Source organism: Exserohilum turcica (assembly GCF_000359705.1).
Source record: "Exserohilum turcica Et28A unplaced genomic scaffold SETTUscaffold_5, whole genome shotgun sequence".
In the NCBI taxonomy this organism is placed as follows: Eukaryota; Fungi; Ascomycota; class Dothideomycetes; order Pleosporales; family Pleosporaceae; genus Exserohilum; species Exserohilum turcicum.
In genome coordinates, this window is record NW_007360266.1 from 1,306,093 (window position 1) to 1,333,058 (window position 26,966).

General features: G+C 53.6%; 11 protein-coding genes across 11 annotated transcripts; 7 read left to right on the plus strand and 4 right to left on the minus strand.

Moving 5' to 3' along the window:
* Positions 1 to 975: 975 nt before the first annotated feature.
* SETTUDRAFT_155883 (uncharacterized protein) lies at positions 976 to 2,073 on the plus strand (the record flags this gene model as incomplete). The annotated part of the gene is made up of 4 exons (XM_008030892.1): positions 976 to 1,036; positions 1,126 to 1,180; positions 1,248 to 1,588; positions 1,649 to 2,073. The coding sequence occupies 4 exons, from the start codon at positions 976 to 978 to the stop codon at positions 2,071 to 2,073; spliced, it is 882 nt and encodes a 293-aa protein (XP_008029083.1).
* A 140-nt stretch (positions 2,074 to 2,213) lies between these two features.
* On the minus strand, positions 2,214 to 3,824 carry SETTUDRAFT_94188 (uncharacterized protein; the record flags this gene model as incomplete). Its single annotated transcript, XM_008030893.1, has 2 exons — positions 2,214 to 3,626; positions 3,690 to 3,824. The coding sequence occupies 2 exons, from the start codon at positions 3,822 to 3,824 to the stop codon at positions 2,214 to 2,216; spliced, it is 1,548 nt and encodes a 515-aa protein (XP_008029084.1).
* Positions 3,825 to 5,666: 1,842 nt separating this feature from the next.
* Positions 5,667 to 7,543, plus strand: SETTUDRAFT_164766 (glycoside hydrolase family 16 protein). The gene is made up of 2 exons (XM_008030894.1): positions 5,667 to 6,274; positions 6,334 to 7,543. The coding sequence occupies exons 1-2, from the start codon at positions 5,861 to 5,863 to the stop codon at positions 7,198 to 7,200; spliced, it is 1,281 nt and encodes a 426-aa protein (XP_008029085.1). The 5' UTR covers positions 5,667 to 5,860; the 3' UTR covers positions 7,201 to 7,543.
* A 286-nt stretch (positions 7,544 to 7,829) lies between these two features.
* Positions 7,830 to 9,560, minus strand: SETTUDRAFT_33642 (uncharacterized protein; the record flags this gene model as incomplete). Its single annotated transcript, XM_008030623.1, has 1 exon — positions 7,830 to 9,560. The coding sequence occupies one exon, from the start codon at positions 9,558 to 9,560 to the stop codon at positions 7,830 to 7,832; it is 1,731 nt and encodes a 576-aa protein (XP_008028814.1).
* A 733-nt stretch (positions 9,561 to 10,293) lies between these two features.
* On the minus strand, positions 10,294 to 12,247 carry SETTUDRAFT_139851 (uncharacterized protein). The gene is made up of 3 exons (XM_008030895.1): positions 12,035 to 12,247; positions 11,476 to 11,959; positions 10,294 to 11,423 (listed from the first exon to the last, which is right to left on the minus strand). Exons 2-3 carry the CDS (start codon positions 11,877 to 11,879, stop codon positions 10,601 to 10,603), a joined length of 1,227 nt encoding a protein of 408 aa, XP_008029086.1. The 5' UTR covers positions 11,880 to 11,959; positions 12,035 to 12,247; the 3' UTR covers positions 10,294 to 10,600.
* Positions 12,248 to 13,472: 1,225 nt separating this feature from the next.
* Positions 13,473 to 14,393, plus strand: SETTUDRAFT_164768 (uncharacterized protein). The gene is made up of 2 exons (XM_008030896.1): positions 13,473 to 13,855; positions 13,911 to 14,393. The coding sequence occupies exons 1-2, from the start codon at positions 13,511 to 13,513 to the stop codon at positions 14,304 to 14,306; spliced, it is 741 nt and encodes a 246-aa protein (XP_008029087.1). The 5' UTR covers positions 13,473 to 13,510; the 3' UTR covers positions 14,307 to 14,393.
* Positions 14,394 to 14,675: 282 nt separating this feature from the next.
* Positions 14,676 to 16,163, plus strand: SETTUDRAFT_164770 (uncharacterized protein). The gene is made up of 2 exons (XM_008030897.1): positions 14,676 to 15,115; positions 15,218 to 16,163. Exons 1-2 carry the CDS (start codon positions 14,757 to 14,759, stop codon positions 15,792 to 15,794), a joined length of 936 nt encoding a protein of 311 aa, XP_008029088.1. The 5' UTR covers positions 14,676 to 14,756; the 3' UTR covers positions 15,795 to 16,163.
* Positions 16,164 to 17,006: 843 nt separating this feature from the next.
* SETTUDRAFT_94639 (uncharacterized protein) lies at positions 17,007 to 17,984 on the plus strand (the record flags this gene model as incomplete). Its single annotated transcript, XM_008030898.1, has 2 exons — positions 17,007 to 17,795; positions 17,868 to 17,984. 2 exons carry the CDS (start codon positions 17,007 to 17,009, stop codon positions 17,982 to 17,984), a joined length of 906 nt encoding a protein of 301 aa, XP_008029089.1.
* A 734-nt stretch (positions 17,985 to 18,718) lies between these two features.
* Positions 18,719 to 20,113, plus strand: SETTUDRAFT_164772 (uncharacterized protein). Its single transcript, XM_008030899.1, has 4 exons — positions 18,719 to 18,851; positions 18,928 to 19,242; positions 19,304 to 19,687; positions 19,741 to 20,113. The coding sequence occupies exons 1-4, from the start codon at positions 18,813 to 18,815 to the stop codon at positions 19,975 to 19,977; spliced, it is 975 nt and encodes a 324-aa protein (XP_008029090.1). The 5' UTR covers positions 18,719 to 18,812; the 3' UTR covers positions 19,978 to 20,113.
* A 321-nt stretch (positions 20,114 to 20,434) lies between these two features.
* SETTUDRAFT_164773 (uncharacterized protein) lies at positions 20,435 to 21,678 on the plus strand. The gene is made up of 4 exons (XM_008030900.1): positions 20,435 to 20,518; positions 20,896 to 21,075; positions 21,147 to 21,298; positions 21,364 to 21,678. Exons 1-4 carry the CDS (start codon positions 20,506 to 20,508, stop codon positions 21,481 to 21,483), a joined length of 465 nt encoding a protein of 154 aa, XP_008029091.1. The 5' UTR covers positions 20,435 to 20,505; the 3' UTR covers positions 21,484 to 21,678.
* A 1,191-nt stretch (positions 21,679 to 22,869) lies between these two features.
* On the minus strand, positions 22,870 to 26,709 carry SETTUDRAFT_33649 (uncharacterized protein; the record flags this gene model as incomplete). Its single annotated transcript, XM_008030624.1, has 4 exons — positions 22,870 to 23,069; positions 23,154 to 23,397; positions 23,442 to 26,470; positions 26,529 to 26,709. 4 exons carry the CDS (start codon positions 26,707 to 26,709, stop codon positions 22,870 to 22,872), a joined length of 3,654 nt encoding a protein of 1,217 aa, XP_008028815.1.
* Positions 26,710 to 26,966: the final 257 nt, after the last annotated feature.

Sequence of the window (26,966 nt, forward strand, 5' to 3'; positions counted from 1 at the left end):
GATTGGCTCAAAATTGAGTCTATTATACGCCGGGAGGTGAAGGATTTCAATAATAAGGAGGTAAAAAAGCTTCGCCCGAAGCCTCCATCACCTCTCAGCTCAAAATAGTATACTTAAAGGAGAAAACCAGGGCTTAAGGGAGGCTCTAAAGGTCAAAAAGAGACACCAAAAGAAGAGCTACACGCTTCAACTCAATAGGCCTGAGGAGTACCATGGAGGAGCTGTCTTTTGGTCTCCTAAGAAGGTTCGCCAAGCCAAGGAGGATGAGATGGAACGACAACAAGAACAACAGCAATTACAACTCCAGAAAGCTGAGAGATCTGAGTTAAGGAGACAAGCTCAATTGTACAAGCTTCAAATAGCCCAGGAGAAGCGTGTTGAGAGAGAGAGGCTCAAGGAGGTGAGAGAGAAGGAGAGAGCCGCCAAGGTGGCTCAAAAGGAGGCTCAAAAGGCAGCCCGGGAGGCTGAAAAAGCTATACAATTATCCCAAAGGGGTAAGCGCAAAGCCTTATAAGGCTCCTCTTAAAAGCAGAAGCGTCAGAAACGTGTTGTTGTTGATTCATCTCATGTACAAGCTAAGGTGGCTGCACTAGCCGTCCTAACTTAGACCACCCGCCACGGCTGCACCACTAAGCTACTAAGTAGATACAAGTAGCCTATCATGATCGCAATGCTATAATTACTACAACACTATGAAATCTCGTGATAATAGCGACTGTGGGTGGCTATACAGCCTCATCTTTTGCAATAGGTTTTTTGGTGGGGTGGGTCATTGCGCGTCCATGCAGGTTAAGTACGCGACCGACGCGAAGCGCAGTGACATCAGCACTCCAAGCTTCCGATCACTCCAGCTTCCAACACAGACGCACACTCCAAGCTCTCACCAGCCAGCACCAACCACGCACTCGGCTTTCGTGAAGCATTAATTCAGCAAAACGCCAAACGGCTGTAACCCAGTTGTAATTCAGTGCATCAATGGCTTCGGCCACAGCAGCAAAAAAGAAACTCGTCGTGTGCGGCGGCAACGGCTTTCTAGGTACGCAACCATCTACCAGCTTCCTAGTTTTGTCTAGCAAGAGCATTATGGACAATATTCACAAATTTACAGCTAACATTGTATTCCAGGAAGTCGGATATGCAAAGCAGCAGCACACAGAGGATGGAGCGTGACATCGATATCGTAAGCCCGCATCTCCCGGCAGCCGCTCACTTGTATTGTATTTTGCAGTATGCTGATGGTTATACAGCCGCTCTGGCACACCGCATTGGTCTTCAGTCTCGTCGTCGCAAACACCGCCTGAGTGGTCGGAAAAGGTATCATGGCAAAAGGGCGATATCCTGGACCCCGCGTCGTATACGCAGCACCTTGAAGGCGCCGACGCCGTCATACACAGCATGGGTATCCTTCTCGAGGCAGACTACAAGGGCGTTATCAGTGGGCGTGAGAGTCCGATCAAGGGCTTGCAGAGGGCTTTCAGCAGTACCAAGGCGGGGACACAGAACCCGCTGGCTCGGAAAGAAGGCGAGAAGCTGCAGCCCCAGGAAAAGGATGGTCAACTCACGTACGAAGTCATGAACAGGGACACAGGTATGGGCTGAGCTCTTGGATTGCAAAACTTTTCTTTTGTACGCCACTAACTGAGCAAAGCGGTTTCTCTCGCCCACGAAGCGTCGACACGCAAAGTGCCCAATTTTGTCTACATTTCTGCCGCCGCCGGAACACCTATCCTTCCCGCACGCTACATAACAACAAAACGCGAGGCCGAATCTCTCATCTCCACAACCTTTCCCACAATGCGGTCAATTTTTATTCGTGCACCCTTCATGTACGATAGTAGCCGGACCTTTACCATCCCCATTGCAGCTGCTGGTGGCGTTGCGAGCATGATCAACAGCGCAGTTGGAGGTCGACTGACGTGGCTCATGGGTGCAGGAGGTATCAAGCCATTGAAAGCGGATCTCGTGGGTGAGGCAGTCGTAGAGGCGCTCGAAGATGACGACGTTCGTGGCCCTGTGGAAGTACCAGAGATTGAGAGACTGGGCACCAGAGCTTGGAGGAAGAACATGTTGTGAAGAAGAGCTGCCCTCTGAAAGAATGTCGGTATGCTGAACTGCACAGCCTCGGATCTAGATATGCTCCCTGCTGGTGTGCGGCATTAAAACTGTAAATGCAGCAGAACAGAACACCCAAGTCACTCGTACTGCAGGTCAACTCATTTTTTGCGGCTGCCTTGATTGACGAGTTTCTTCTTCATGTGCTTGGGCATCTTTTCCTTTCGCTTTTCGCGCTTCTCTTCTTTAACAGCCTTCTTGTGGGCAACCTTTTCTTCATGGTCAATGTGCTTCTTGCCACGGCTTGGGCCCTTTTCAAAGATGCTTTGATCGACCTCGGACGAGTCTGAGCTTCCATCGTCGGAACCGGCATCTTGATCTGATGCATCCGACGGATTATTGATAACCTTGTCAGCAAGCAGAGCCTGGTAGGGCAAGTCAGACCCAGCGCCGGCGTTGACGAGCTCGGCATCACGCTCAATGTCGTAGACTTGGTCCAGCGTCTGCGGAATGTACTGGTTGCGGAAGACCTCGTCATCCTCGTCTTCCTTCTTCCTCTCTTCTTCGGTCAGAGGCCGGGTGCTCAGTAAGCCGCGGACCGTCTCTTCAATCTGCGGCAAATCCTTGATGTCTTTTGGGCCTGTTGCACCAGTGACAAATGCATAGGCTTTGCGCTCACTGAGCGTCTCGACGTTGCGCGAGCGGAAAAAGTCCGATACATTCTTGACATCCATGCGCAGGAACTCGAGCGAGCGTGGGTGATCATGCTCAACGGCTTGCGAGACGTCGATCATCCACTGCTTGCCCTCGTGGTACAGGACGTTGTACTCACTCAGATCGGCATGCACAAGGCGGCATGTCTGATAGAGAATCCGCATGTAGGCCATCATCTGCACGTACAGCTCTGTCCACTTGGCATCCTCCTCTTCGGTGGTCAAGCCTTCAAAGCGTACGTCTTTTAGTCGCGGCGCAGCCTTGCCTTTTCGGTCGCCCACAAAGCCCATGACCAGAACGTGGTTGCGCAGGGCAAAGACTTCGGGCGAGGGGATGCCCGCATCGTGGATTCTGGCCAAGTTCCTGCGCTCCTTGTCCGCCCACATCCTCACCATGGCGCGGTTGTTGCTCTTGTTGTATCCCTGCCTGAATCGGTACTCGCCCTCGACATACTTTGCACGGTCCTTGAACACAAGAATCGAAGTCTTGTAAACCTTGACGGCGCGGTGGGCGGGGCTCGCGCCTTCTTCCGACGGCTCTGAAATGGCATGGTAGACGTTGGCTTCTTTACCAGTGGAGATGACTCCGTGAAGTTCAGAAATTGCGCCGCGGTTGATGAGCTGCAACAGAATCATCTGCGTCCTTCGATCCAGTACCTGCTCCGTTGTCGCACGGTCGGCCTTGTCCTTGTCCCTTGCATTGCCTCCAGATGCGCCCGTCATGCGCCCGGTGAGTCTGATTTTGCTTGCATGCTTGGCGAGCGAGGCGACTTGATCGTCGATGGAGGCGTTTGTGTTTGCCGAAGGCTTCTGTGGGTTCGTTTTGGGCTTGTGGTCGTCTGGGATGCTCGTGTCATTCAGCTTGCGTTGGCGGTTGTAGGCTTTTGTGAAGTCGCCATGGTCGCCCGAGATCAATTCTGGCACTATTTCGTCGTCGTCGTCATCGAACAAGTCGTCAATATCGTCATCTTCAAATTGTTCCGCCGCATGATCCTCCTCTGCGTCGCGAACCTGCTGGGGTTGCTGTTCTGGCAATACAGCCTCGTTGGTGGTGGCCATGGTTGCAAGTGGCGTAAATGGGTGAGGGCACAGAAAATGTTCGAAGCCTGCGTCACTAGGAAATAATGTGGTCGGCAGAATGGCGGGGTGGCGTGGGGCAAAAGCGGTCAGCGCCACCCAACTCTGCCAATTCCCATACTATCACTTCACCATCATGCCAATTCTCATTTTGCTATTTTGAAAGGCAACAATCAACAGCTGGGGCATGCCGCCCACTACATTGCCGCTGAACGCTCTGCCGGCCAAGTAGCGGGCATAATGTAACCTTGTCTTCTTTGCTGTCATTTTCTCGGCATTACCTACCTTTCTCACTACCCTGCAGGCCCCGGTGCGCGATTAGCATATACTCGAATAAGACCAAGTCAACTGCAGCAGGGCACATCTTATCCTGGACATGTTTCAGCAACTCGTTCGGTATTGGCCAGGCTTGAGTGGAATAAACGTGGTGCCCGCAATACGAAGTCTGCTGGCCTGCAAAGCCGGGATTGCTTTGGCCCCGTGACCGTATCGCCGCCGCCACTTTAATTATATTCTCACTCAGCGCTCTCGAAATGTCGACAAGTACTTTTTGGTCGCGGCCTTCACGGCCCCAGCATGAAGAACCCATGTTCGTTTACGACTACAAGTAGGTGTATAGCAGGCAGACGATGTGGATGCTCGACGCGGTAACACGCTAGCTGCTTGTGGTTGCAGGATCCTGCGCCACGACGGTGTCAAGTTCACGCGTGTAACCTGCAGAGGAGCCTAGGGGCACCAAGATACCAACGGTGCGCGCGAACCAATGGCCCCATCAACATCGCAAAGCTTACGCATGCGGATGATACGCGACATTCTAATTTGGTCGGGATGCTGGGACACCGGGCCCCTCCCGCTTCCAACTGACAGGCATAGCCACATTTCTTGGCAACAGCCGGCGGCTCTGCATGCAGCAGCACTGCAACCGCCACTCCGCCCACGGGCTGCATAGCTAAGCATCCGCCCCTTGCATTATACCACGCATACGTACCACCCGATCTTCAGCCCAGCCGATCCTTTCGCCACACATTCAGGGGAACAAGCGCCAGTCAAAGGTACGTATGATCTCATCGTCGCGACGGTCGCGCAAGAACGAAAGACGGAATGCGTGTCGCTGCGCATCGCAATCTGAAGAGCAAGCTGCAAGCGACCAAAGTCTGTGCTATTCTGTTACCTTCTGACCGTCAGGCATGTCTCTGCTGAGGGCTAGCATGCGCCTGCATGGGAGCGAGGCGCAGGCACAGCATAGCACCGCACAGCAACGACAGTGTGGTTAGCAATGCTCCGGCTTCCATGGGACTCTCTCTTCCAATTTCCACAAGACAGCCCCGTCGCCTACCACGCCCTCGGCCATACGTGGGCGCATCACGCATCTCGAATTGATAGGCTGCTCAAGCAAAGAGATTGGTAGCGTAGCGGCGGAAACGTGGGCGAGGTACTTCTGGAACCTGATAGGCCAAGACGGACATCCTGGCCGAGGGCGGCTGGCAGTTCTGACACAGCCTAGTCTCCACCCACGGCTTGTGAAACACATCAGGAGAGCCGCTCCGGGTCGCAATTGACCACTCAGATCGGCACAGCGTTCAATCCAGCAACCGCATGAACGAACTCGACAAGCTACTCGGCCTGGCCGGCTGACGGCTAATGCCTGGGCACGGAGATGGCGTCGTACACAATCTCGCGACTCTTGGGGTCGGAGCTCCTTAGGCTGGCAGTTCGTCTTTGCATTCTTTACCCAGCCTTCTTCCTTGCTCATTCCCTCCCTGTTTTGATATTCACACATTCTCTTCAAACACTTCTTTTCTTGGACGCAGGGCGGCCACGCTCATTCATTTGCCTTGCAACACACACACTCTTTGTTGAGCTTTCGATTCTTTCACCCTGCCGCACTGCTGGCATTTGTCTTTACAACTACCCAAAATCATACTCGACCGGTTCTTCTGTGAAGACGACGTTGTATCCGACCTGGACACCTCTCTTTCCTAGCAAACTTTACATTTCAAATCCTCAGCCCTACAAACATGCGTTTCTCAACTTATACCACTGCAAGCGTCTTGGCAACGCTGGCCACTGCCCAGACCTTTACAGATTGCAACCCCATGGAAAAGACTTGTCCCAATGACCCAGCCATGCCCCAGACGTGGGAGACCGACTTCACTGCCGGAAAGGATGCCGTCAAGGGCTGGAAACAGACTGCTGGTAGCCTCACCTATGGACCCGATGGAGCCCAGTTCACCATAGCTAAGAAGGGGGACGCACCTACGATTGGTTCGCTGGGATACTTTCATTTTGGTTACGTCGAGGTGGTCATGAAGGCAGCCCCTGGTGTAGGCATTGTCTCGTCTATCGTTCTCGAGTCCAACGACTTGGATGAGGTAGACTGGGAATGGATCGGCGGTGTTGACAGCCGGGTCCAGCAAAACTACTTTGGCAAGGTAGGCTGCAGCAAACCTTGTTCCAACTACATGCTGCAAGAAGCTAACCACAGTCACAGGGCAACACCACCACCTTTGACCGCATGATTGAGGCCGATGCCGCCAACAACCAAAAAGATTTCCACAAGTACGCTCTCAACTGGACGGCCGAGTCCCTTACCTGGATTATTGACGACAAGCCTACGCGCACACTCAAATTTGCCGATGCAAACGGCGGAAAAACCTACCCTCAGACCCCTTGCAATGTCCGTCTCGGCAACTGGGCCGGTGGTGATTCAGATAACGAGGGTACCCGCCAGTGGGCTGGAGGAAACGTCACTTACGCCAATGCGCCATTCACCATGACTGTTAAGAGCGTCAAAGTAACAAACTACTCTCCTGGCAAGGAATATCAGTGGACCGACAAATCCGGCACCTTCCAGTCAATCAAAGTCGTTGATGCTGGTAACAAACAGGGTGCCGCTGTCAACAGTGCCCCCATGAACGCCACAGCTCCAGGCACTTCGAACAACAACATTGGCACGGGCGTTGATACACCCGGCGTCAGTGGTGTGGCTGGCAACGGCACCAACAAGGCAACCCCTTGCGCATGCGGCACCGCCTATGTGACTGTGACTGGTGCTCCTCCCGCCATCACCAACGCGCCTCCCGCGACCTTCACCACCGCATACCCCGCCATTCCTCCCCAGAGCATGAAGAGCATAAACCCTAAATCATCCGCTTCTTTCGCCACCACCGGCCTGGCAATCGACACCAGGTCTGCGCCAGGCGTCATTGTTCCATCTGCTCCTACTGGCGCCATTCCTCAGCCAGTGACCAACGGTACTGCTAGTGCTAAGCCTCCCCAGTTCACAGGCGCAGCAAGCCACGTCAAGGCTGGCGGCATCTTTGGTGCTGTGGCTGGAGCCGTGCTGCTCGCCTTATGAGTCGACCTTTGAGACGACAGTGTGTGAAGTAGACTGTTTTCGGATTAGAAATAAACGTTCTTTTTTCTTCTCCTTCTCTTCTTGTAAATAATCAAACTGGCTTAATTGCCTTGGGATAAAATACACGTGTCATGGCCATGTGTGCGACGTTTCGTTTTTTTCTTCGTGTTAGATCTTCGTTTCTTTTTTTTTCTTTTATCCGTTTACTTATATTTGTTGACGTTTTGTTCTTTGAACATGGATGAAATGACAAGCACGGGACAGGTAAGTACACATTATACACCCGTGGGCGAATGACACGAAGAGGAAAAAACATGCATACCCATCTCGGGGGCTTTTGGGGTTTGCGATAAGTTCCAGTTATCAGACTGACTAGAGATCATTATTTTTTGTTAACAATACCCCGAAATCGGGGGGGGGGATTTATGCATGTGACCAGATCATTCCTACAGTTTTCCTCATATCCTACTCGCGACTTTTGTTTTTAAAGGTCTGGCAATTTCTTATACTGTAAACTACAGACATCTGACCTGCTCGCTTGCGCTCGCCTAGCACCATATATAAGCCCAGGTCTCACATATAACCATCCCGGGGGCCAGGGGGGGGGCCTGGGTAACAGAATATAGTCCTCAGACATCTTTGCTACCCCAAAGCCGACGGCGGCGGCGCCACCACCTCTCCTTCTTGTCGTCATCCTCCTCCTCCTTCTGACCAGGATACACGACCGCAGCAGCAGTAGCAGTAGCAGTGGCACTCTCGCAAGCCCTACCAACCGGAGACGCCGACGCCGCCGACGCTGCTGCTGCTGCTGCTGCACGCCCATGTCCAGCACACGCACGTCCGGCACGTCCATGCCGACCACGCCCGCGATTTCTAAACCCCGCCACGGCATCACTCCTAGCCAACCCGTTCCCGTGGCTGAAAGTCGATGCCGACGGCGGAGATGAGAGAACGGGAAACTTTGTATCTGCAAAGGAGGAGCGGCGTGCGTATTCTAGCGTTGCGGATTTCCAGATCGAGGTGGTGGAGGTGCTTGGGACGGGTATGACGCTCCATTTGCAGCATTTGCAAAAGGGGAGTTTGTACCATTTACATGTCCTGCTTTTCTTCTTCTTGTTCTTGTTGTTCTTGGAGTGGTGGTGTTGCTTTTGCCGCTGGTGGTTGTAGTCGTGGTTGTGGTATTGGTGATGATGATGGTGGTGGTGGTGTCGTAACCTCCTCGTCCTCCTTTCTTCGCTTCCTGTTGGTATGTTTCTCCCTCGTTTCCTCACAATCTTCTTCCTCGGTCTGGTTTTTCTTCCGAGTTCTAGCTTACCACTGCTATTACTACTACTTCCACTTCCACTTTCACTCTCACTACTACTTCCCTCGATACTCGCCTCGTCTTCGCCCGGCCTCCCCCTGCGCCTACGCCTCTTCTTCTTCTTCACCGGCCCAGCTCCCTTGCGTTCGGGCACGCCGTCGTCGGCCGGTGATGCTAGACTCGAAGTGGAGGCTTCGTCCGTAGCAGCCTTCTTTTCCTTGCTGCCCCACCGCGTGCGTCTCAGCATGGTTTCAAGCTTGCTGCCGGGAATGCAGTGGAGATGCGGGGCGTAGGGCTGCGTATTGGGTATCCCGTAGGGCGTGCTGAAGGGACTCGGGCTCACGGGTTTCAAATACGAGAGTTCTGTGTCGGGGCGGGGGTCGTGTGGGAGTGAGGTTGTTGAGAGGAGGTGCAGTGAGGGTGAGGTGGACGCGGGATGGGTGTGCTGGGGTGATGACTTGACACTGTTGTTGGGGTTTTCTGAGGCTTGGAGCGGGGTTTGTGGTGGGCTGGGGGTTTTGGATTCCACGGGATGAGGACATGGAGTGGCTGGGGTCGAGTATGAGGATGGTGTTGCGCCGGGGACGATATCGCGGGTGTGCGATGAGAGACTGGCTGGTGCCGTTTTTGCTGCATATCTACCCGGAGAAGTGTTTCTGGTTCGGATGCCCGGCGAGATCTTGTCTGAGGAGCTGGTTGATGTAGCCAATGCTTGGTTTGAGATGGGATGCTCGCCATCTTGATGCTGGGTGGCTTTCTCCGTTTCCTCTTCTTCTATCCTGGTCAGTTCAGAGTGGTAGGAATGCTCTGATGTAGGGACAGATGTGTGGACTAGAGAATGGGTTGTCATTTCTGCGGAAGCAGAGCTGTGTCGTAACATGTCGCGATTGGTCGTTGCTGGAGAAGCACTTCCGGCTTTGATAACGACTGGGGGATGTGTATGTGATCGCGAGATTCCGTGATTCTGGGATAAAGACGTGCTTTGCGATTGCGCATCAGTAAGGTTCTGGTTGCGTTCAATGTGCTGGATAAGCGAGGAGACGTTGGGGGGAGCCATGGTCAAAGGCGCTAGAGTGCTGCTGTTTCTGTGGCAGTGGAGCAGAGAAAATACAACAAACAAAGGGCCTGAGTTTATAATCTTATTTCTTCAAGGCTTCTAGGCGCTGCTCCACCTCAGTCTGGCCTTTCTCCCATACAGCAATTTCACATGTTAGCCTCAGGCCACAGCCTGTGCCTTTTTAGGGGACTCGTCTTGACGTATTGTCGTGAATAGACACTTGGCATCAGGGTCTTTAGTGGATGTGGATATGCAAGGTCCAATCAGTCAACCTGGATTTGTATCGAGATCAGAGATGTCAACAATCAAGCTCATCAAGCCGAGCTAACGCGATATAGTAATGATTAGGCCTAAAAAAGCTAGCCTATTACTGTATCAAGTTAGCTCGGCTTGATGAGCTTGATTGTTGACATCTCTGATCGAGATTCACCAGAGCTTTCGACCCTAAAGTGTGTCGATTGAGCAATCAGTTGCAAAGGCGTATCAACCTATGAGCGGTCATTGGAAGATATCCTATGAGTCAATTTGCTGTTCTAATATTTATTCTCGTTTCGAAAGAGATAAAGTAACCGCGCGTACATGTTTCCATCAGTAGTGTTTCTGGACTAAGTCAAACCATGGTACCTGTGTACTATTCTTAGAATCCAGACATCGGTCCACAATGTAGACTCTTTTGTCACTTGAGCGTCCAAAAATAGGCGGCGTGACAGAATTGTTCTTATTCCACCCGCTGAAAAGCGTACTCGATATTTGGCGCGACACACCTCATTCCCTCAATGCAGCATACACGCTGGAGTATCGTCTCTCGAAGTTCCAGTGAGTGGGTCTTGTCCCTGACTCAACAATGTTCCTATTGAAACTTGTTAGCAATCGATGCTCTTTGAACAGACCACCATGCTTACCTTGGACTGCCCCTGATTGAAGCATACTGATTTTGTAATAATCTTTCGATCATAGAATCTCAGAGCATCATTTATTTGTACGTCGGACGAAGAAAGCGTCCGACAGTCAGACCACATGATGTTGGTAGTAATCCTTGGTCATCGAGTTAACCATTGGCATCGACAGTGGTCTGAATCTTCTTGCAGTCGTTTCTGATACTTTATCCGTGCCATGAGCTTTGATGCGGAAGCCGCAGCGTCAGCAGCAGGATTGCTGAGGGCTAATGTGAATCTTTCTGCTTGAGGAGACAGAGTCGTGTCGCGCCCAACCACCATTTTCTCACAGTATGGGGTTCTTCCATTTGGTATGCGCTCTTCAACCAGCTTGACAGAGTATGGTATTGTTGGGATCCTAGTTGGTGTAGTTGTGTTTGACGTATTTGGTTTAGTTGTTATGTAATCGGCTTGGCTGGATTTGCTGGTATAGATGTAGCCTTCAATCAGTGTCTCGTTAAAGTTACACTGCCAAAAACTGTCCCCCGGTAAGGGAGCAGTGTTTTGTCTCAATGCCAGCCCTTTCTGCGCGAAACCAAAGTCTTTGTCGCTGAGCAAAACGGTCTTGTCGTAAGTGGTCCGAAAATAATATGTTGGACTTTCATCGGACCCTGCGTCATGGAGTGCTAGCAGTTCAATTGGTGGGAGAGTTGGTATACGCTCACCATGGTTCATGCTATCATTTCCAGAAAGCAAGCCAATCGTGATCATTGCACCGTTATTGCTTCCCATTAGTGCGGGAAGTATGCTCAGTTGTAGTGTTGTTTCAGCAGCGCATTGCCATGCTACGGATTCATTCATTCTCGCCAAACAAACTGAACTTTGCTGCTGCGGAAGTCCAAGGGGAAGTGCAAAAATGCCTCGCTGGATGGCACTGGTGCTAGCTTGTCGAGAGCTATCACCAAGACTGCTTTCGGTAGACACTTGTCTGCAAGACTATCGTCAACAATGCTCTGGCTTGCCATGCTGTTGCGTATTACCTGGGCAGATATCGGTCCTTTACAGCCATGAGGCCTAGACCAATTGTAGAGAGCATTAGAAACTGTAGAACAAGCAAGGCTATAATGCGTTGCCCCAAGGACATGCGATACCACAAGCATCCTGGTAGTGTAGGCAAAGGTTTTTCGCAAGAGTTTTTCTTTTCTTCGGATGCCACGAACAACTCTTTCTCTGCTTGGTCGGGACTCAGTATCGGCACAGACTGGTTGTGGCTCATTTCAATAGGAACAACCTCAATACCATCCTCGATCTGCCTGATCAAGCATGTCCCTGAGTCAATACCTGAAGTATCGCTTGATTGGTTGCTATCGTAGTTTGGTGGAAACGCCGTGTAAATACTAGGTAGTGGCTGTATGCTGCTCACTGACCGGTGAGGAAGCCTCATTGAGAGCGTCGAGGTGTATGATTAGTCGAGAGGCAGATAAAACTAAACTAGGTGCGTCTGGGCCGGCCAGATGCTCGGTGCTGAAGGAGTGAATAAAAAAAGAAGTCGAGGAGAAGATGGCAGCCAGTAGATGCGCTGAGGATATCTGGACCTACAGCATATATGGTATCTGAAAAGGATGATCATGATGTTGAGTTCTGGATGCTGAACCCAACCGTTCCCTTCGACTACGCCGCACACATAGCAGCGGTCGATATCCAACCAACAATATTGTGCAGACGAAAGAAGCAGTTCCGAGCTCGTCAAGATTCATGCTAATTAGACTAGGCAGCGCGTAGCTTGACATGCCGGCTTGACATGAAAATGGCTTCCCGGTTGAGTTAGGTAGCGGGAGGAGTGGTTGGAGCCGGAATTTAGTATTGGCTCTGCATTCACCGCAAAATGTTTTGTGATGGTTGCGATAGCCGCCTATACATATGCAGCTGCATAAGTGTCGTGGGTTAGGCCATCACTCGATTCACGGCTTAACTCGAGACAGCATAGCCGGTCGCGTGGCGCAGGCCGAGGTTTGGCCACGCTGCCAATGGGCGGATAGCATTGTGTTTCATTGGGGGCGGCTTGAATCAGGCGCATGCAGTGCTTGGTGGCGGAATAGGCGATGACAGCCGGGGGGATCGTGGAGTCTGCGCGCAACGAGTGCTGTGATGAGTAACCGCTGTTCAGGAGCGACGTGACGGCGGTCGCATCGAGGGCCCGAGAGGGAGGCACAAAGGCACCAAGAGCTGTTGTGGGGGGTTGGGGGGGTTCTCTGGCGGCTGGCGGATAGCCGGACAGGGGAGAAGGCGCAGGAGGGTGAATTGATTCTGTCGTAACGTGACCTGGGGCGCTGCAATGCGAAAAGTAAGCAGTGGGTGGGTGCGCGCTGCGGGCGGGAGCTTCGCTGGTCGTCCCACCCCACCGCCTCTAGACTGGAACCAGACAAGGCATTATTCCATCAGCACATGCGACGTGATGATCAAAAGTGCATCATCGATTCTTTTTCGTTCCGCGCAAGAGGAGGGTGTGCATAGGTGTCGGCGAGCCCACCCGCAAGGCATCGCGCTCGAGTTTTTGTTTCCCCAGCCACGTGCAACGGCAAAGACGTTTCGTCTAGAGGACGTTTTGAAACGGCACGGCACCCGCCATTTCACCATTGTTTTGAACCCATCAAGAAAACATCACATAAACACCTGCCATGGCCATGGGACAGCAGACAAGCATGTGGGCCAAGCCTCCCAGCCTCCGGTTGGGGGCATTCTCAGTCACCATAGCCCCCCCAAAACCGCAGCAATCTGCATGCGCATCAGACTTGGACCCCGCTGATGGCTAAGCATATGACCTAAGGCAAGCCGGCATCCTTGCTGACGGAGGCGCTTTTTCTTTCTAATATTAGGGGCCGTCGTAACATGTGGCACGCCCAAGGTGTCGAAGGCAGATAGTCGGCTTGGACGTGTCCTACCGGAATGGGGTAGAGGGCCTCAGCCGCACATGGTACTTGTTGCACTGTATAACCCTGGGCCTCCACCCGACAAGTCCTCGTCACTCCTGGCTTCTTTTTCTGATATCCACAAGTCTCGTGTAGACCGACCGACATGGGCATTCCACAGCAACTTCGTCTCCCAAGGCCCGCCTTTAAAACTTCGCCCTCGTCACCAGCGGCGCCATGGTGGCCGCTCTTCGCCTCGTGTTTCCTGCTCTCGGCTCTATCGATTGCCAATCTGGGGCTAATCAACTCCATGGTCGGATGGCTCCTCAAGCAAAAACACAATGTTCATACCTATCAAATCGACTGGCCTGGAAACACGACCCCGTTGAACGTGGAGCCCAAGCACCTGTGGGCCGACCAAGGCCATGAGAGCAATGGCGTGGCAGGATACGGCTTCTTCCTGGGAATCTTCGGCATGGTAACGGCGTGGAGAATGCGGAGCGCTCAAGGGGTATGTCGAATCCACGTGCCTCGTCCTGCTGTGCAGCATAACTAACATCCATAAGCAGCGCGTGAGGAGTCTAACGGCACTCGTGGTTCTGCTGTCTCTTGCCGTCCTGTTCACCCTGTCGGCTTTCATCTTCGTCTTTGTAGTCACATATCAGACGGCTGGTCAGTCTATTCGCGAGCCCGTCGCCTCCAACACGGTCGGCATGAACTACCCAGAGTTTCACTGGACACCCGAGACTTGGTTCAAAGCCGTCTTAGATCTTCCTCTAGCGGACCCGGCAGTACGAAAGGACATGGACCACAAGGTCACGAACATGGTGGCCTGGCGGTGGATGTTGCTCGTGATCTTCATTGCGGATGTCATTGCGTTTAGCATGGCGACTATGGCCTGGTTGAGGCAGCGTAGGGGTGTCGTTGCGCGAACGGACTCTGCAAACGATGTAGAAAAGTGAAGACGCTCTGTTACACGTAGTCTCTATAATAATACCCAACAAGCGGCGTCCGTGTAATATTACATGCTGGTTATTTGACCGCCAAATCTCACATGCCAAAGTTGCACCGGACTTGCAGCCCGAGGAACCTTGCAGTTTGCACTCGTGAACAGGCCGTAGAACGCGTGACACCCTCTCCGCATTAGCCTGCCCCGGACAGGCAGCACATGGCCTTGCCCGGGGCAGTCATATTTCTCCAGATTATCCCCCAGAAACTACATGTCGAGAGCAATTGTGTGAAGTTGGCAGAACTGATAGAAGTGAAAAGCCCGAACCCCCCCACGTCATCCGCCACAAAGCTTAGCGAGCCAGGTGGGAACCAGCGAACCTCGGCGGCATCACCATTACCGCTAGGTATCACGAAAAAAACGTAGCCCCTCCCCCTCGCGAACCACGCCGCCAGCCTTCGCCATGAGCTGGCTCCTCTACCTGGCCATATCGCCCATAGTCGTCATCATGGCCATGCGCCTGCTGTCGCTGGTGCTGCCCGCGCGGCCTGCGCAGCTCATCTCCTTCTACGCCTTTGCCATAAGCTCCTTCATTCTCATGGGCGGCTGCGCCCTCTACGGCACCCTTGTGGCGATTCCGCTCCGCATGGTGGGATACGGCGGCCTGATCCAATGGACCGTCGCGCGCTCCTTCAAGTGGTGCATGTGGCTGGGGACGGGCGTGACCTTTAGGGTAACGGGCAGCATGAAGAAGGAGGCCGGTGTCAGCGGCGAGGATGCGCTCAACGACCGGCCTGCCGTCTTTGTCGGCAACCACCAGACGTGAGTTTATTTATTTATTCTTGCCAAGGCCAGGAGAGACACGGAGAGAGAGAGAGAGAGAGAGAGAAGACGTGTAGCGGTGGTGCTGACGCTTTTGTACAGCGAACTCGACGTGCTCATGCTGGGCTGCATGTTTCCCAAGTACACGTCTGTCACGGCCAAAAAGTCGCTCAAGTATGTACCGCTGCTGGGCTGGTTCATGGCGCTGTCCAAGACCGTCTTCATCGACCGCGCAAACCGCACCACGTCGCGCGCTGCCTTCGACACGGCAGCCCAAACCATGAAGTCGACGCGCCAGTCCGTCTTCATCTTCCCCGAGGGAACTCGCTCCTACGCCTCGAAACCCGATCTGCTGCCCTTCAAGAAGGGCGCCTTTCATCTCGCCGTACAAGCACAGGTCCCCATTGTGCCCGTCGTCTGCGCAAACTACTTCCACGTTCTCGACGTCAAGGGCAAGCGGTTTTCGCCGGGCATCATCGACGTGACGGTGCTGCCGCCGATACAAACAAAGGGATTGGGCCCAGAGCATGTGGACGAACTGGTCAAGAAAGCCCGAGACGCCATGATGGAGGAGCTGATCCGGCTGAGCCACGTCTCCGGCGCAGGCAACGGCGAGCCCCTACCGCGAAGCACCGGAATCGACGATCAGGCGCGCAGTGAGCTGAGGAAAAGGACTTAGAGCAGCAGGGCGAACAGAGCCCAGACGAGCGGCAGGAGGACATGCCGCACACTTGAGTTTCTGGTATGCACGCCCAGAATGTTGGGAGTGAAGCAAAGTGGTTTTACAGGGGAAAAAGAAAGCATTCAACAGCCCCCCAAAAAAAGAAAGAAAGAAAGAAAGCCGAGGCTGAGAAAGTCATCTGGGCGCGTATGGCGTTTAAGTTGTGGGTGTTTGGGGGTCATCTATGCATATTGATATCCTAGAAGACAACGCATTTGCCCATTGTCCGCAAATGGGAAGCGAGAGAGTGGTGTTGTACATAGTCCGATTTACTTTTTTTTTGAGCGAGCAAAGGGAATAAATGGCCGTGGCGCATTTTTCTACAACTACACCTACAACTACATTGCCTATTTTCGGATTTGCGCCATCCGTGTATGTGTGTATCTTTGACGCGTAAAGACGAAAAGTCGCAACCTGTCTCACATGACGTATGTAAGTCAAAAGGGTCCAAGTACATACACAGTCGTGGTTGTATGCATGGACAAAACTACACACGCGTGTAAAAGACCGGGAAGTGGGCAATCCTTCTAGATGCGAGCGAACAACAGAGAGAGGGGCAGGCGACTGACAACCCCAACTTATGCCCACAGCTGTGTGTCTGAGTGTTGTGAGGCGATCGGCATGCGTTGGCTACCGCATGAGGGAAAACCCTCCCCCCCTCCTCGGGTCAAGTTACCCCTCGATAGGTGGCTAGGTGGTACTTTTTACCCCTCAGGTAAGCCAAATGAGGTATTCCGTCGTGCATACATGTGTACATGTGCAGCGGACGGAACGGACAGCTGGCGACATATACGGCGTGACGTTTGTGCAAGGTACAGTAGTAGCTATATATGTATATACATATATATATATATATGTGTGTGTTTTGGGATTCTCCTTCTTCTGCTACTGTTTTGAATTTCGGAAAGGCTGTCTTGACTTGACTGGACTTGAGCTGGTGAAGAAAGGGTGCGGGCCTTGATACCGCGTTTGAGAAAAAGTAAAATAAGTAGGTCTCGGAAGTACTGAGAGTGTTGAAAGAGCGGGGGCAAGATATGGCGGCTACACAGACGACTGCTGCGCTGGAATACAATGTTGGTGGGAAAAGCGCCATAGTGACTGGTGCGGGCTCTGGTATGTTTGTTGTTATTGCATTTTGCTCTAGTCGTCTTGTTGGTATGCTGAAGCTCAATGTCGATTCCAGGAATCAACTTTTGCTTTGCTGCGCTGCTGCTCAGCCGCGGCTGCTCCGTTGTCATCGCCGATATCTCGCTCCGGCCGGAAGCTCAGAAGCTGGTGGATGAGTACAGCACGAAAGAGGCGGGCAGGCCGCGAGTCGTGTTTGTGCAGACGGACGTGACCGACTGGCAGCAGCTAGAACGCATGTTCAGCGTGGGCGTGGACGAGTTTGGCCAGATTGACATTGTGTGTCCCGGAGCGGGCATCTACGATCCGCACTGGAGCAACTTCTGGCATCCTCCCGGCATGCCTGGCGGGCAGAGCAAAGACAGTCCCGAGGGGGGCCGCTACGCCAGTCTCGACATCAACGTCACGCATCCCATCCGCACGACGCAGCTGGCCATTTCGCACTTCCTGAACCCGCCACCAGGCGTCGACAAGGTCGGCCCGCAGAACCCCAAGAGAGTCATCATCATCTCGAGTGTAGCGGGCCAAAAGGCCAATCTCACCACGCCCATTTACATAGCGGCGAAGCACGCCATGAATGGCTTTATCCGCTCGCTCGGCGCCCTCGACGCGCAACTGGGCATCCGCGTCAACGGCGTGGCTCCCGGTGTTATCAAGACACCGCTTTGGACCGAGCACCCGGAAAAAATGACGTTTCTCGATCTGTCCAAGGACATGTGGGCGACGCCCGAGGAGGTGGCAGAGGCCATGCTGAGGTGTCTGCAGGAGCCTGACCTGGGCGGAGGCACCATCCTCGAGGTGGGTGCTAATCAGACGAGGCTCGTCGAGGCTTTGGTAAGTGATAGGGATAGCGTATTTGCCCACCGGCTCGTCGACAGCGTAGCGCTAACGGACATGGTATTCTAGAATGACCCCGGACCCAGCGGCGCCGGACATACGGTTAGTAAGTTGCAGGATCAGTACAGCGAGGTATACGGGTGGTTGGGCCAGGAGGGATGGGGTGTTAGCCAGACAAAGGGTTGATAGCGTTGCATCGAGTTTGTTCGTTTTTTTCTTTTCTCTCCTTTCCTCAACAGGCATATGCCGTGCTTACCGTCCATAACAAAGCAATTCAGACACGACGGGTTCCCGACTTGCATTGCGCCTGGGGTGTGTATATGTAAGCAATTTTTTCCTCCGATGCAACCGGCTATTTGAGCCATGCTTGGCTGGGCCAAAAGAGCCGCCGGGCGGCCGTAGTGCGGAGGGCGCTCTAAAATTTTGATATACTATCGCAACGTCTAGAACGGTGGAAGTAGGCAAAGAAAAAATCGTCTTCTGACGTCGCTCGCCCGCGCATCGCATTACATAGACAAGACGGACGGCATGGCGATCTCTCTCCCCCCCTGCTACGCGGCGGGCCAGTAGCGCAAGTATGAGATCACAGCGGCGCGACGATGGCGATGGGAGGGGAGGGGGGTTAGGTGTATTTTTCGACGACCGGTGATAGCACCGGGCCAATTGTCCATGGGCTCTTTTCGACGGCAAGGGCGCCGCGATCCTGTCTCGGCCGGTGGCTGGCTTGTCGTGATGAAGCGTGCTGAGTGATGGTGGGATGAGCCTATCGCTGAGTCGGTGGCCCGGCATTGCCACTTGTGACGCTGCAGGCCTTTTTCCATGGAGGGGCTCTCCCGGGCGCGCTACGTATGAAAGTGCTCCACTGCCGCCGCCGCAACAGCTTCCATCAGACGCTCGCCCTCTCCTCCAGACGCTCTTCTCCCCCATTCCTCTTGCTGCTCTCCCCAATTCCAGAGTATCACCACCAGCCCCCCCTCACCCACCCACACATACTCATCAACACACCCCACCACCATGCCCAGCTCTCTCGACCAGCTCAAGGCCGCCGGCACGGTAAGTAGCGCGAACCCCCACGCCATTGCGACGGCAGCGGAAGAATTGTTCAGTCTGACACCATCGTCGTCTACAGACGGTTGTCGCCGACTCGGGTGACTTTGCGACCATCAAGAAGTACCAGCCCCAGGATGCCACAACCAACCCCTCGCTCATCCTCGCCGCCTCCAAGAAGCCCGAGTACGCGTCGCTGATTGACGCCGCCGTTGAGTACGGCAAGAAGCACGGCACCGACCTCGAGAACAAGATCGATGTCACGCTCGACAACCTCCTCGTCCAGTTTGGCAAGGAGATCCTCAAGATTGTCCCCGGCAAGGTCTCAACAGAGGTCGACGCCCGCTTCTCCTTCTCCACCGAGCAGTCGGTCAACAAGGCTCTGCGCATCATCGATGTATGTCTGCACCGCACTTGACCCTGCGACATGACAAAACTGGTATGCTGACTGGGCGCAGCTCTACAAGGAGGCCGGCATTGACAAGGAGCGCGTTCTCATCAAGCTCGCCTCGACATGGGAGGGCATCAAGGCTGCTGAGATCCTGCAGTCCAAGCACGGCATCAACTGCAACCTGACGCTCATGTTCTCCCAAGTCCAGGCCATTGCCGCTGCCGAGGCCGGTGCCTACCTCATTTCTCCCTTTGTTGGCCGTATCCTCGACTGGTACAAGGCCGCGACCAAGAAGGAGTACTCCAAGGAGGAGGACCCCGGTGTCAAGAGCGTCCAGCAAATCTTCAACTACTACAAGAAGCACGGCTACAAGACCATTGTCATGGGTGCCTCTTTCCGCAGCGTCGGCGAGGTCACTGAGCTTGCTGGCTGCGACTACCTGACCATTGCTGTGAGTAGCACCCCTCCGAGATGCCGTGTGCTCCAGGTTACTGACAGACGCAGCCCAACCTGCTCGAGCAGCTCTACAACTCGCAAGACGAGGTCCCCAAGAAGCTCATTTCCGAGGACGCCAGCAAGCTCGACATTGAGAAGAAGAGCTACATCAACGACGAAGCCGAGTTCCGCTTCTACTTCAACGAGGACCAGATGGCCGTCGAGAAGCTCCGCGAGGGTATCTCGAAATTCGCCGCTGACGCCATTACCCTCAAGGACATGCTCCGCGAGAAGATCCAGGCATAAATGGCTTGATCCGATACCGGCGCGGAGAATGAATACATGAAAATAATTATGAGCTTTTTTTTATCATCCAGGTTGAGCACTGAGACTTGACGGAAGCTTCGGATGGCACGTAGATAGCAAAATTGAAATGTCAAAAACCGACACAGGCGTCGCCACCCACACACACACATAGTGATGCTGCTGCTCAAGTGAAACGTGGGCGAGTGGGCAAGGCAATGCGCATTGCGAGGCTGGCCTTGGTGAGGCACGAAAGGAGGGGCTCTGGATTTACAATCATCAGGGGCGGGGCCGGTTCTGGCTCGGCTGGGACGGGCCTGTCTTGTGTCAATGGCGACAAAGCTACGGTGGGTTTGGCGTGACTTGCGTCACTAGGAGCCCCGCATTGAAAGCTCACCCTCCCCCAGCTCGAGGGCGATACGTTCCTCTTTCTCCCCAACCTACCCACGCCTTACACAGTCATCCAAGCCCCAAACTAACACCGCAAGTTCCATCACTTCCCCATCAAACACCACGCACAGAACCGTCACAATGGTCAAAGCCGGTAAGTCCAATACACCACAGCGGCACAGGCTTGCCCGGTTGCGGCAAGGTGGGGTCATCCGGGTGCGTAAGATTGAGCAGATTGTTTTCCAACGACACACCATGTTTAGCGGTATCAATACCACGAGCACAATTGGACGGCGGGAGGGGGTTCCGTTAAACTGAGGACCTTGTTGTCGTTACTGAGAGCCTGTTCCTGGGCTGTCGGTGCTGGCTTTGCTCCAATCAGTTCGTCTTACACCAAACACCCTGATGGCCTTGCGGCCGTAGTCGTTGGTAGTCGTTGCAAGGGGATAGAGTAACACCAAGGAACTGGGGGCGGATAGATCCGAAGATGTGGCTGGGCACACACACGCTGACAATGGGGCAATCACGCAGTCGCCGTCCTCCGAGGAGACTCCAACATCAAGGGCACCGTGACCTTTGAGCAGGCCGACGAGAACTCGCCCACGACCATCTCATGGAACATTACGGGCCACGATGCCAATGCTGAGCGTGGCATGCACGTCCACGCCTTTGGCGACAACACAAACGGCTGCACTTCTGCTGGGCCTCACTGTGAGTTCTGATGCGCTCCCCCCCCGTACGAGCCTTGACACGCGCATGCTGAGACAATACCACACACATAGTCAACCCTCACAACAAGACGCACGGCGCCCCCGACGATGAGGAGCGCCACGTCGGCGACTTGGGCAACTTCAAGACGGACGCCCAGGGCAATGCTCAGGGCTCCGTTACCGACAAGCTGATTAAGCTAATTGGCTCCGAGAGCGTTATCGGCGTACGTCTCTTCCTCCAGTCTCTCTCTTTTTCGTCGAGAATAAACGTACTAACGATATATAACAGCGCACCGTTGTCGTGCACGCTGGAACCGACGACCTTGGCAAGGGCGGCCACGAGGAATCCAAGAAGACTGGCAACGCCGGTGGTCGTCCTGCCTGCGGTGTCATTGGCATCTCCAATTAAGCATGCATGGGCTTTGCAAGACGCTACACCTTTTTTTTTTAAAAAAAAAATATAAAATGATGCCCCTTGACATATTACTTGTCAATGTGTGTGTGTGTGTGTGTCTTATGGGGAAAGCTCATCAAAAGGGACAGTGTCGATGCAATCTAAATTGGCTTCAGTGGTCGTTTGTATCGTTGTAGCTAAATCACAATCTTCTGTCCCAACTATGCTAGTCTTGTGCTGCCGTGACATACATGCCAGTTTGATAGTGTGAATAATAATGCATAACCTCAAGCACCGCGACACGATACTAAAATACTAGTTTGACTTCGTGTAAGAACATGACACACTGCAGCCACAATAAAAGAGAGAGAAAGAGACGGGAGAATGTCAACTATTATTAGTATTCTTCTTCTTCTTCATCGTCATCATCTTCTACATAACTATCAACCGCCCACCTGCCGGCCCGCCCCGCATCTGCAGCCACGTCGTTTATTGCTGGGGTGCAGACCAAGAAAAAAAGGAGACGACTAAATCTCTTTTGAGGGCGGAAAGCAGCACCCTCCCTTAGCTAGACAAAAAAAAAGGAGAAGAAGAATCCTGGGCCAAATCCAAGTGTGACTGGTTTGTAATCTTACTCTTTCTCTCTCTTTCTCTCTCTCTATCTCTCTCTCTCTCTCAAAAACCATGGCTATCATGGCCATCATGAGAGCCACATACTGCCTAACCTCACAGACTCCCCCTTTTCATTTGGTGGTACTGCTTCTTGTGCATTACGACTTTTCGGCACGCGCATAACGCTGCCTCTGCCCTTCCCCTTCCCCCAATCTCCCAAGGAGAAAGAACAGAAGAGAAGAAGAAAAAGAGATACAAAAAACAACAACATCATCAACAACAACAGCAAACAAAAACAACAATTACAAACTCTCCCCCAAAACCCCTTTTTTCGGATTGTAAGCATCGATACCCCCTTTTCTCACCCATCTGACTTGTTCTTCTTCTTCTTCTTCCTCATCACCTTCTTCTTCTACTACTACTACTACTACTACTACTACTACTACTACTACTACTACTACTACTACTACTACTACTACTACTACTACTACTACTACTACTGCTTCTTCTTTCCCCCGTGCTCGCCTTGACATTTGGCACGAACTTTCCATAAAAAAAAAGAGTTGAAAATCAAAGTGCGTATATGCGTATGTGTGTACACACACCTTTGACCAACCTATCAGAGGGCGCACAAGGGCCACAAAAGAAAAGCGAGTGGACAAGCGGTGGGCGCTGTTGCTGTGGTGGTATGCAAAGTCAGTAGAGGACCAGGGTGAGCGACTACCATCTTGGGGAAGCCCATGGAAGAGGCACCTAAGCTGCCATCTACACAACTTTGTCGTGGCCATTTCACAAGTTGACGACTCGTGTGTCGTCATTGAGAAATTGACGCCGATATCGCGCTATCTCTTCGGCAATACCGTTGGGATCTTTGATATTCTTCTGACGGAGCTCCTTCAGTACGCCGCGGAGACCGTCATTCCACCTCTGCTTTTCCTCGGACGTCTTGCCAGGGTTTGCCGTTCCGAGCTGGACAAGCAGCTTATCACCTGTGTGAACATCTAGTCAGTCTGCGTACAATGGAGGGGAGAAACAAAGATGAATGGTAGAACTCCTTCTGTTAAACAACGCACCAGTAATAGTTGCGTCCCTGAAATGCTGGTCAGGGCATTCAGGGTCATTGCAAGCACCACCCGCCGACTCGTATTGGCAGAATGGCTTCATGGCATCTATCTGGTGACTAAAAGTCAACGACAAGAAACCTCCAGGTACGTCTTGGGTAAAGTGTGGGTGATAGCGATATGATTTGAACATGCGAAGCGGGCTTTGGTACGGCTTGAACGCAATCTGCTCGTCCTGTTCCTCGGGCTCAGGTACCTGTTGTAATTTAGTAGAGTTTTGTGAGAGATGAGACAACATACCGGTTGCGCAGCGACCGCCACCGTCGTTCTGGACTGCAGTTCGGGTGCTAGATCATCAGCAATGTTCGTGTCTTGGTGGGGGAAGTTGTGTCCCGAAATTGTGTCCTCGACTTCAGAGCCTGAATCGGATTCATCATCGGAATCGGAATCATCTGAGCTTTCGTCAGATGACGTAGCAATATCCATAGCACCATCTTCCGGCTCAGCCTGGCCTGCTTGAGCACCACTGTCCTGTGTAGCAACCTCTTCATTTGGAGCATCAGTCATATCTTGATCAGCAGTGGGTGGTTCGTAGGCTTCTTCTCCTTCTGCGGAGACATGTGATGTGGATGCAGACGGTGCGACTTCGGGCTGGACCTTTTGTGTTTGTTCTGCCGACATGTTCTCGGCCACTGTGGGTTCTTCTGGCTCATACTCCGGTTCATACTCTTCTTCTTCCTCTTCCTTGCCGCCTTCGCCTTCTGAAACAGACATTTCGGTCTCTCCTTCTGATGGAGAAGGTGTGGCGGCAGATTGAGTCACAGACTGGGCACCATTGGTGTCTGCGGTGGGACCAGCAGATGGGATAACGGACTCCTTTTCAACCGGGGGTTGGGTGCTGTAAAAGTCCTCGTCCATGTCCCTGTCCGATGAGTCTGTTGGACTGTCCGCATTAGCTGCTCCAGTACCGTCTTTGGTCACTCCTTGCACACCAGATGGCGGTTGTGCAACATTGGTGTCCTGCTCATGTCGCAACTGTTCTTCGGCTGTCTGAATAGTACCGTTTATACTCGACATCATTCCTGATCCTTGGGACGGACCGAGATGGTTCGTAGCAGATTGCGGCTGAGCTTGGGGTGTAATATGTTCAAGACCCGGAAGAGTGACGTGTCCCTGGGGATGCTGGTTTGAAGCTGACTGCAGACCAGGCAAGCCGGTTTTTGCAATTCCTCTCCCGCTCGAACTTGCATTTTCGAACGATGTTTGCACAGTTTGAGGAGGGGCAATTCCAGCGGACTGAGGGGCACGATCCGCATTCTCGGGTGAGACATTAGGTGCCGGCGACTGTTCGCGCTCAATCTCATCTTTCTTAGCACGTAGTTGTGCATGAGACATGCCCTCTGTGTCAACACCAAGACTCTCCAGCTCTTTCGTCAACTGTTCCTTGTCCTTGGCAATCCTGTTGTTCAGTGCCGTCAATTTCTCCAATTCCTTGGTCAGCTCAGCCATCCTGCTCGTGTTGCTTGCAATCTCAGCGTCCAAAGTGGGCAGTCTGGATTGGATTTCAGCACGACGAGATTGCGCAGTGCCCTTGCCGCCAGGGGTGCTGGATCGTGCTGGATCCACGGAACGAGGTGACACCGAAGATGAATCCATCATTGGTGTTGGAAGTTTAGATGGTGTCTGGCCCTGGGGGTGCAAGACTGGCGTAGAAGGCTTCTGTACCGAGGGTGAGGAGGCTACGGCAGCAGAAGCTAACCTGTCTCTCTCCCGTTTTTCCGCAAGCTTCTTCTTGAGTGTTTCTCGCATAGCCACAAGCTGCTTCTCTTTGTCCACCAACTCCTTTTCCCGTGCAAGAGTGCTGGGTGTTTGCACCCCAGAGGTACTATCCGCTGGAGTAGCGGGTGCTGCAGATCCAGCATAATGAGCAAAGTGAAGCAGATTTCGACGAGGCGTTTGAACAGTTTGGGGAGCTGGTTGGTCGTCCTCAATGTCCATGTCGCTCCCATTGGATTCATCCTCACTAACTTCTATTATCATGGAATCGTCGTCTTGAGTAGACTGGCCCAAGGGGCGGGTATAGGGCGTGGTGGATTCCCGCGAAGTCGATACCTCGGCCTTTGAGATAGGCAGTTTCTGAGACACAGAGGGCGAGGGCTGAGATGCGGCAAGAGCGGCAGTACTAGAGGCTGGAGTATTATTCATAAAAAGGCCAGGAATTCCGGAGAAAGTCGGGGCATAGTTCTGGGTCGTAGGGCTAGTGACACTGCTTGGAGCCTGTTCTGCAGCTTGGGTTTGCTCTCCTCGTTGTACGGCACCGTTGCTGACGCCACTCGGCGCCTTTTGCTTCGCCTTGATCGCCTCCAGCCGCTGCTTGATCAATTCAGTGTTTCGAGCCCTTTGCTCGTCAGTCACAGGCGGCTTCGCAGTCGGCGTAGTCACAGGCTGGGGTGTGTTGGGCTTGGGGGGCAGTGGGTGTTGCGCCGGGCTCATTGGCTTGGACGATCCAGCTTGTTTGGCGGCCTTTGCGGCCTGTAGGCGTGCGATATAGTCTTTACGGTCACCCGGGGCGGTTGGGGACACGATTGACTTGGTCGAGGGCGCAGGAATAGAACTCGTTTTGAGTGCGGGGACGACTTTGTGTTGCGGGGAGGTTACGGCTGGCGCGCTCGAGGCTGTGTTGTTGGGTTTGGGTGGTAGAATGGGGGCGGGCTCGGATGGGAGGTTCACGCTCTGGTACAGACCTCTCAGCAGTTCGGCATCGAGCTTCTCGTCGGCCAGAGTACGGTATGGAATGTTGTGGCTATGAAGCAGCTTGATGAATTGCCTTGCCGACTCGCGGTCTTGATGTAGTTTGTCCAGGAATGTGGGATGGCTTTCCTGCTTCTGTGTTGTGGCATTGTTGCCATGTCCATTGTGCTGTACGGACGAAGTGGGAGGGGGGCCGCCGTTGACCTTGACTGGCAGAGGAGGGTGTCGTCCGCCGTCGCCGTCGCTCAGTTCACCGTCCTCGCGACCACTGTGCATGATGCGCTGTATGCGTTCGTTGGCAGGAGCGGGTGCAGGAGCGGGTGCAGGAGCGGGTGCCGGGGCTGGGGCTGGTGGAGGAGCAGAAGCCTGCGCAGGCCGATGGGGAAAGGGCGGCGGGAAATGGGCAGGCATAATTGGAGTCTGGGGAGCCTGGGGAGTCTGAGGAGCCGGAGGAAGCGCCGGCGGAGGAAATCCCATGGCGGGAAAGGGCGGCGGAGGCAGGTTAGGCGGAGGGAAGGCGCCGTTCTGGAAGAGAGCCCAGATATTGGGGTCGGGAGGGAGGTGCGGTGGCCAGGTAGCTGCGCGTCGCGTAAGTGGTCCGAAGCACAAGGCATTGGTTAGATGGACGAGACTTACGCGCTGGAAACGGAGGTTGCGGGCTGTTGTGCGCATACGAAGTGAGGTTGATGCCTGGCAGTTGCTGGAGCGGAGGAGCGCCGCTTTGCTCTTCGGGCTGCGCGCCCTGGGGGGGATGCAGCTGCGGCGGGGGAAAGCCGTGTGGAAAGCCGTAGAACGGCTGGGGGTAGTTGCTGGCCATGTTGGAGCGTAGCAGTGCAGCAGTGGCTGGGTGGAACTCTACGCGTCTCTTACCACGGCTGCTTCTGGCGTCAACGCATGGGGCGGAGTAGTGATGGCGATGGCGATGGCGATGGCGGTCGGGATATTGATGGCAAAGGCGAGGATGGGGAGGGCGGGAGCAATGTGCGCGGAGGGGTGGAGCGAGTCGGGGAGGCGGTGGTGGTGGTGGTTGGAGGCGTCGCAGCAACGGAGCACCTGCGCATGCACACTGGCTTG